We start from the raw sequence: 9710 nt of genomic DNA on the forward strand, positions 1-9710 counted from the left end.
TAATTAAAAAATAATATTTTTTAGTATTATTTTTTTATAGAATAATAAATAATATTTGTAATAATAATATTATTATAATTAATTAAAATAACTAAAAAAATTAATATAGAAAAAAAAAGGACAACAAAAGGACAAAAATGCAAAAAAAACAAACAAAAGGAAATGATGAAATAGGAGATAGAGGTGCCTTTAGCAAGTAACAGGGGTGCTATTAGCCTCTCCGTTATTATTCCTTTTTTAGAATGAGAATGAGAATGAGATGCGACCTTTAAATATGATGGGTTCCATCATGCAAATACAAGTATGAGTGGAATTGTATTGAATGCTTTATAAGTTTCATGATCACCAATGAAGGAATATTTGTGGTATTTTATTATGTTAATGGATATTTGTATTTTTACATTATTTTTTTATAAAATTATGTAAAAAATAATCAATTGATAAACACATTTAAATATCAGATAAACATTAAAATACTTCATAAATATCAGATTTTCTTTCTTTGGTCAAAAAGTACATTCATTTTTCGGTCTACAATATGGCTACCGAGAGTGAATTACAAATTGGTTCATGTGGTTTATATTTATTAACACATTGGGTCCATAAATCTAACTCTGTCCAAAAAAGATTGTCAACTCAGTTAGTTTAGAGGGGTATTTTAGTTATTTAATTTATTTTTTTGTTTTGCTATTAAAACCCACATGGACCAAGAATATAATTTACTCTGTGTATTTTATTAAACCGAACCAAGAATGTAATTTACTCTATCTTCTTCATCTTTCCTAACACAGGGATCAAATGCAAGACAATCTTGATCCATAGGATGACGACCCTACTCGCCCCATCTCCGATTGGCCGCCGTATGAAAGACATCCCCGACAAAGTAGATCCACCACCTGGAAGCAGATCCCTCGGCCTTCACCTCCATCTCCGTTCCTTTTCTTCTGGTTTCTATTCATAGGCATAGATGGTGGATTTCAAATATGGGTTTGGTTTGCATCTGGCCTCCAAGCACCTACATCTCCTTCCCTTAAACCGGTTGCTCAACTCCAGGTCTAAAAAGGTTTATTTCTAGTTCTTGAAAATCTGGTAGTTATGAAGATTTGTACAGTTTAAATTCGATTATATTTTTCTATAACTTTACAGTTTCAATTTTCTTTCCCAGTTTGAATTCAATTTTTAGGGTTTTGAAGTTTGGCTTCACAATGTTTAATATTCTTCACATTTTCGTATAATGTGTTCTTGGTGTTTAGTACTGTTGATAATTTAAGGAGTGTTTGAGATTGCTTATAAAAATAACTTATTGACTTATTCCAATGTGACCGGTAATAAGCAATTTGGAGTGTTTGGATAAACAACTTATACTGGTGCCAAACCGGTAACAAGAAATTTTTGAATAAATTAAACCTTTCAGACTTATAATAAGTTGATAAAAACAATCCCCAACACCCCCTTAATCTTGATATTTTTGTACAATGTGTTTATCATATTTATAATACCCCTATGTACGAGGAGAGATGAAAGATGAAGCAAGAAGATGACGATTACATTCTTGGTCCCTATTGGTTTTAATAGAAGATAAAAATTAAATTAGATGACAAAAATACACCCTCTAAACTAAACCTGAGTTAACAGAATTTTTAGATGAAGTTAGATTTAGGGACTCGATGTGTTATAAAATACAAACCACAGAAATGTAATTCGTAGATATTTTAAAATAGGGGCCCAAAGTGTTAAAACACATAAACCATAGTGACCAAATTTATAATTCACTCTAATTTTAATAATTCTCTTTGTTCATGAATGTAAAATATCAACAACCTTTCTCTTTATCAAATTTACCCTCTAGAGGTTATTTTCAATGGCAATGGGCAATGGGCATGCTCCTACTGATAGCTACAAAACTAACTACAGATGACTAATCAGATACCATTTTATGTATGATTCAAGGAGGGTAAACCAATCACAATCCCAACAAAAACTTCACCATGGCCTTGTTGTGACCTTCACATAACCTCATTGAGTCGACCCTCGAAAGGTTCGACCTGTGGGCGTGGGTGAATGGTTAAAAAAACAACACTCAAATGGTCCAAACCCAAGCCAATCATCCCATCCTGGAACGGTTTTGCTCGAATTCTAAGCAAAATTACAGACCAACTATGAAATTATTTGTAAGCGAATTTGTAATAGAAAGGGTAACATACAGAACGAGACTGTTATCATCGCCATAAATAATGGTTAAGAAATCTCTCCCATATATCACTTCAGTTTTGCAAACAGCGTAGGTGCAACCTGCAGTCATACAAGCCTCGAATGATATTGGATTTGAATCATGAGAACAGAAAAGAAGGATACAGGAGAAAAGCCTTACGCATTTGTCAACACATTGCCAATAATCGAAGTACTGTCCCGTGCAATGCTTGTGGCCCGTCTCATCTGCCTCCACCCTTTTCACGCATCCCTGTTGATTGTAATAAAGTTTAATGTTCAATTTTATTTTTTATCTTCCTGTTGTTTTGGTCCATCCCAACAATTATATACTTGCAAAATCCAATGTTTGATGCCTAAACAGCACTCATGGCAGTAAGAAATTCTTAAAAGAAGTGGAAGAGAGAACCAATAAAAATATTGGGAAAGAGCCATTTCAAACAAAGTTACTCACAACAGGTGTGTTTAGGGTGGGTGAATGAATTGTGCAGGGTTTTAGGGTTTTAATTTAAGATGGTAGCTTAGTAATTCAACGTTTAGCCTATGTCCCTGATTATTGTTCCACGTATATTGATGGAAAGGAAAAAATGCATTTTTGCACCATGCAGCCCTGTCCAGTCCCAGTCTAATTGTCACACCAAACACGGAAATTTTTTCATTCTGTTGTCTAGTATTATCCCGTGTACCAAACATACCCTAAAAAGCTCGATTCATTTGTCTGAACTTGGTCAGGTGCAATTCATATTACCCACATGATGCTATCGGTATGGATTAATCCTAGCTATAAGCCTAGCTTCTTGTCTTGAAAATATTTTCCATCCGGTAAATCTACAAAGGTATTCCATTCTTATGGCTGAATCCAAATCAGGATGCTTCTTCTTTTGCTTCAGGGGTCCATCCCCAACCAACCTTCTCAGCCTTTTCGTTTCAAGAAACTTCAATTTCAGAACCTATTTCTGGTTTGACAGACAACTCGTTTTCTATAAATCCCATGGCCAGGATTTACTTTTTTCCAGCAAGAGGTGAAGACCAAGAGTCGGTGCACAAAACATGCAATGATAGTTTTACGAAAGAAGAAAAAAGATATTTCCTAAAGCTCCACCAGGAAAAAATACAAAGAAAAAGACCTTTGGGTGTGGAGAAAAAAAGGTTAACCCCTCTCACAGTCCCAATACAACAACCCCCACTTCTCTTATTCCCAACAATCATTCACAAGGCTCCACTTAAAACATCTCAATTTTTTTCTGAAAAAGGAAAGAAAATGCAAGATATTCAAGCAAATTTCAAGTTCAAAAATAGAACACCAATAGAGACTAAGAAAAGGCACACGGCTAGTCAAAAACCTGAGTAGAATATTAAGCATCAAGACGTCTAATGAAAAAAGAGAATAAATAGGAATGCGGGTAACAAAAAGGAAGGTAAAGAACAACAAACTTAAAATTCATTACAAGGTAATATCGTATAATTCGGAGGAGGAGGACTTGAAAATTATAAATTGAGGAAGATGTCTCTGTAAAAATGGGTTGTTGGAGAAACCAGAGTTGGTAGCAAGCTCGGCAATTTCATACAAAAAAAGCATCTCAAGGAGAAGATTGCTACATAGAACTCAAGGGAGTTTAATTCATCTCAAGGTTAATAGCTAGTTGGCTTTTATAGATCAAAGTTTTTTCAATGTATTCACTGTTAGCACGAATCTAACAGTTTCAGAAGTATTGAAGCCTTAAACAGAAGTAGATAGTATATAAGGTATATATGTAATTCATGATCACTTCCAAAATTACAAGCTTGACTGTACTTAAATTGAACTTCGAACATAAAATCTTTAATCAAACACAGTAAAACAGTACGACATTGGCTTTTATATATGGTACATTATTAATCAAGTAGTAGCCTAAATTTGACCTTATGAATGCTTGAACACACAGAAAAAGAAAAAACACAACAGATCATGATGACCTCCTGATACAGGTGCACTACTTTTGGATGATTCATGGGCCCCTGAATGCCTGATAGTGTGTTGTGGTTAATATAAAAATCCCCGTAAAACATGCGCACTAAGTATCTTCCCAAAAGTCAAAACAGATCAAACATACGAAAAAAAGATAGCTTGGGAGAAAAACTGAAATGCCTAAAAAATGAAAGAGCGGGCATGAGAATAGGTTCCTAGAAAATGAACATACCAAGGAAAAGGGACTAAATGAACCAAAGAAAGTATTAACCCCTCAATGTTATGCTTAGTGTCAATTGTCAAATGAAGCCAAGATCATTGAAAACCGAAAGATGAAACCATATGTGTACACAAATGCACACAATAACAAACCCAAGTAAGCCAATAAATACCCTAACTCACATTTGAACCTAAAAGCCCTCTTAATGTGTAGTTTCGTGGAAATTTCTGAGAATTGCTTCAAATACGTCAAAAGCAAAATACATACTTTTCGCTTGGGAAGGATACATATTGCCTTGAATATGCGAGAGCAACAATAATTGTTTCAAACGCATCAAGAACAAAATATATAATTCACGTTTGGGAAGGCTATTTGAGTAAATATGCATTGCCTTAAACACGCGAGAGCCTCGAATGAATCCCGTGAGTATCCATCCAAGCAGATCACTTTCCAAATTCCCTGGTGAATATAGTATGTTCACAAACTCATTTGAGGTCGTGTGTGTAGTTTGTTGAACTCGGTGTTGTGTCGGTTTTAACCTTTGAGTAAAATAAATGCTCTAGATGTGTATCTTGATTAACATGTGAATGCAATATTGGTTGTGTTTGTGCATCAATAAGGTTAAATGCTTAGTTATGTCACGTGTGAGCATGATTGGCTTGTTTTCGTTATTTTTGAAGATCATTTTTTGTGTTGTTTTCCCCATTTTTTGCTTTTCAGAGTTATTTAGATTTCCGCTTTGATGAACAGAGGGAAGAGTTTTGCTTGAAGATTTTGTTAGGTTGTTAAATTTTACATCTTTTTAGTGTTAATTTAGTTAGTTTGCATATTAGTTTTGCTTATATTGTACATAATTAGCATAAATTGCATTGCATCCTTCTCCATCACGTCGTCGGGTAGTGGTCGAGTAACTAACGGTTTTTATTGACTTTACGCTAACCATACAAATATGGTGATCAAATCGTTAGCCAAATTGAAGGAAACCGAAACAAGGCAAGAGAAAAAAAGTGTGTTAAGAACGGCAAGGACCATGCCAATTTTACGAAGAAAGTGGCATGGACCGTGTATACTGGGCAGAAGGTTTTGCACCAGCAGTGCTCAAATATATAGAAAAGTTGCATCGGTCGTGCGTGTGCTCCAAAGAGTTGGCACAAACCGTGCCAAGCTGGTGAAGAAAATGGCACAGGCCGGACAAAGCAGAATGGCAGGTCCTGATCCGGATTTTTGTTCTCTTTTTTGCAACCATCTACTTTATATGTTTTATTATGTAAGGTTTTATCTCCACCATGCTTTGGTTAATTTCTTTGTAAGGCGGTAGGCATATATCTCCTCCAAGCTTAGACATTATCCATCTCATATCTCTCTCTCTAAATTTCTCATAGTCGCTTTACTCTTAATGGTAGAGGTCAAGCCTACATACATCTTACCATCCTCAAACCCACCTTAAGAGAGATATATTGACTTCGTATGGTTTGGTTTGGTTTCTTTCAAACATTCTCTCCTCTTAAAACTTGGAGCCTTGTTCTTCAATTCCAGTAATCTTATATTGTGTAAGAGGTAATGTTGGAGCGTTTGAAGTTATCATATCTCTTTCCCTTTGCCTTCTATTTCTTGAATGTTACAAAAATAATGTTTGCTTTCCCGGATTGTTTGGTATGTCTTCAAATGTTTTTATGAGTTTCTTTACTCAATATTGTTCCTATTTATGTACAGAATGTTAGTTTCTGTTTTTGTTTACATATATGCAAGCCTATGTGGTTAAATTGGTAAAAATATGAAATCGCAGTTAGGAATGTGATTTCCTATAGCGGTTATTGTGACGGTCTAAAGGTCCAAAATAATGATTTAGATAATAATTAGAATTTTATATATAGAGAGAAAGGTTCATTTGAGAAGTGGTATGTATTTGAGAAGTAAAGAACTGATCCTAACCCTTCATCTGGTCAACATTTACGGCTTTGGCCGTGAAGCACCAGATAATTCCTCGCATGGATATACAGAAGATGGAGGGGCAGTTTTGTAACTTTTACAAATAGGCGACAAACAAGTTCATATGTGAATCCCAAGGGTTCATATGTGAATCCCAAGGGTTCATATGTGAATTGCACAGGTTCATATGTGAACATATAGTTCATATGTGAATCACATAGGTTCACATGTGAATCACATAGGTTCACATATGAACCTGTTTGCCGCCTATTTGTAAGAGTTACGAAACTACTCCTCTATTTTTCGCATAGCCGCAATTTTGACCAATCAAAGATGCAATTCTTGACCAGTCAAAGCCGCAATTATTGACCAGTCAAATCCAATCTTGACCTAATAAAGGGCTAGGATCCTTTCTTTACTTCTTAAATATTTACCACTTCTCAAAATAACCTTTGGCTACATATATATTAGATGTATTCAATAAAAATTTACAACTTCAACATCAAAACATAAACAAGTCAAGTTTCACGCAAACAAATCACTAAGGGGCCGTTTACCAAACACTTACCCGGGTAAGTGCTTACCAGGAAAATTCAACACTATTACTTACTTGTCAGTTAAGATTTTAGTCCACCAAAAGGGTATCATATGCAACAATTTTACCCGGTAAGCGCTAGATGTGGTAAGATTCGTCTGCCTCACTTACCGGGTAAGATTCTCAGTGTTTGCCTTCGCTCTTACTGGGTAAGATTCTTGATCCTTGACATGTGCATCCTACCAGGTAATGTGACTTGGTAACTGCTTACCCGGGTAAGCGTTTGGTAAACGGCACTAAATCATTGACCCATTAAATCTGAATATTGTTGGACTAAAATCAAACCCAAGCAAGGTCCAAACTCCAAAATGAAAGCCCAAAACATAGTTACTTAACACCAAAACAACCCATCTAAAGTGGATGTTATTTGGCCACTATTTAGAGTTCAAAATGCAATCACTTAGCGCTATAGCGCAGCTAATCACAGGACACTATTCTAGACCACTATTTGGCCACTCTTGTTTGGCCCATGACCCCTAACCGCTATAGTGGCACGATTAACAGCATAGATGTTGGATAAGTAGTTAGGTTTTATTTTGTTATTTTGTTCGGATACTTATCAGCTAAAGTTTACTTTTAGTAATTTAGTATAAGTTGTGCAATGACGTATGGCTTTTTATTGAGGATTTCACCAACCATACTTGATCTTCGGTTATCGAATGGTCGGTTTTACAGTTTATCAACAATGAAAGATGGGATATGATCGAATGTCGGTTGTCTAGTAATCTTTTATTTAACAAATTGATTTAAAACTGAAAGGTTGATTTCGATTATTAGGCGGTTGGTCAACGATTTTAGATTTTACCATAAAATTAAGTAAAAGCAAGAATCATGGCAAATGCTTTATTAAATCTTAATGCCCCTAGTTGAGTCGACCGTCAGAACAGTAGTTAACCCACTTAGTTGGAAAGGCTTCTTTCACGTCGTAAGAGGGTTTTCAGTATTTTCGAAAGATAAATCCTCAACTAAATGGATATGTTCGACATTTCTACTTCCATATAATTGTGATGTTGTAGTTAAATAGATGTCGTAGTTAGTTTACTTTCTGTCCTTTTACTCACTTCTTTATATGATTGTCTTAGTTTATCCTTAATTTGTTAATCACCTCTCCAATTGTCATTCACATAACTAGTTCAAGACTTATAACAGAATTAGTACTTAGGCCTTTGTCTCCCTAATTCCCGTAAGTTTGCAGTTAATTTTAAACACATCAACTTGTGTGAACGGCTTCGTTTGCTCATTGATTCTCCCCTGTTCTTACAGTGTTTCAATTAATTTCAAGAACATAAAAACATCATGTTTGTTTAATCGTTTATAAATACAAGATCCAGATGACGATGGGTCAAAAGAAGGAAACAAAAACACTACTAAAACAAATAAGGTCTCAGTGGAACCCTAGGATCTTATGAGTAATGCTCCAGACGGTTGCAAATAATAGAATAGAATAATTTGACAATCAAAAAATCGTCCGTAGTAATAACAAAAAGAAAAGAACAACAACAAAGTAGGAACAAAATTTGTCTAAAACCACCCAAAAAAGCGTTTGGCCTAGTAAGCAGCATAGCAAGAAGTCAGCAAACTTAAACCAACCACAGGGTCACAAAGTCAAACCAACTCAAAAGCTCATTAAACTAAAGCATAAGCAAACACAACCATTGATTTCATTCCTCAAGTGAGACCTTGTACCGAACCACTCGTAGAAAGGTTGCATTATGTAAAACATGATTACAAATTCATAGCTATAAGAATATAATCATATATATATACATGCTAGTATAGACCTCACAAATTGAAAGGATACATTTCAATTTTCAAACTAATGGTGTATTAGAAATTCAGAATGAACCTGATAGTCAAGCCAAGCTCTAACACACTTGGGTTTGCACAAATCTTCAAAGTGCCTTTTCTGGTCAACTGGTTCTTCATCCGACCTTCAAAGAAAAAAAAACAGAATTAAATCAGCAGAATCTCAAACAGAAGAGTGTAGCAAGCCTCTTCCTTATACGTAACTTCAGAAATATAAATCATACAAATCAGTGACAAAGAAAAGTAGTAAATGTGGTATGGCTTGTTTGCCAAATCAAGCAGCCTAATATTTTTGTAAAGACTACAGCCACACAGGATTGTCACTAGTTCCCAAGTGGTGACCTTTAGATCATCTCCAATGGGACGGAGCAAATCTTTTGTACCAAGGTTCAGAATTACACTTGGATGAAGATCCACGCCAATATTGAAAATCAGATTTCAGTACTTGATAAAATAAATCGGTGATTACTTACATGATACTATACGAATACAACACAGTCAACACCTCAAAGAAATCCTTTGAATCGAGTCACCTGCACAGGCACCATTTCCAAATATATAATTTCACATATTGTGTATGTTCGTATTAGAACCCTAATTAACAGATCGAAATAAAAAGAACATGGATCTAATCCGACCGATTTGAAATCAATGGAGAAGACGAAGGAGGACGCACCGTCAAAGGGTTTCAAGCCGCAGTCGTCGAACGAAAATCAACACAACGGTGAATGGAGTAAGAACTATTTTTTCTATAAAAACGTTAATTTCTCATTTTTATAGAGTAAATTGCACTTCTGATCCCTATGTTTTATTGTTTTTCTCGGATTGGGTCCCTAGAGAATTTTTATTGCCCGGAAACCTCTATGGTACGCAAAATTGCTCGGTTTTGGTCCTTGAGGCTAACAAAGGTTAAAGAAGTCCATTAAGACAAGGATATTGTGGTCTTTTCATTTTTATCTCCTTTATCTTTAAAAAGAAAAATTAATTAATATAATATGTACTAT

At 35.1% G+C, this 9710-nt stretch overlaps 1 protein-coding gene across 1 annotated transcript; it reads right to left on the reverse strand.

Moving 5' to 3' along the window:
- Window positions 1-1950: 1950 nt before the first annotated feature.
- Window positions 1951-9448, reverse strand: LOC112517341 (cytochrome b-c1 complex subunit 6-like). Its single transcript, XM_025124741.1, has 5 exons — window positions 9383-9448; window positions 9180-9239; window positions 8747-8831; window positions 2372-2461; window positions 1951-2292 (listed from the first exon to the last, which is right to left on the reverse strand). Coding segments are annotated over exons 2-5 (210 nt in total). The 5' UTR covers window positions 9182-9239; window positions 9383-9448; the 3' UTR covers window positions 1951-2259.
- Between the last annotated feature and the right edge of the window lie 262 nt (window positions 9449-9710).

This window comes from Cynara cardunculus (assembly GCF_001531365.2).
Source record: "Cynara cardunculus var. scolymus isolate 2C chromosome LG 8, CcrdV1, whole genome shotgun sequence".
NCBI lineage: Eukaryota > Viridiplantae > Streptophyta > Magnoliopsida > Asterales > Asteraceae > Cynara > Cynara cardunculus.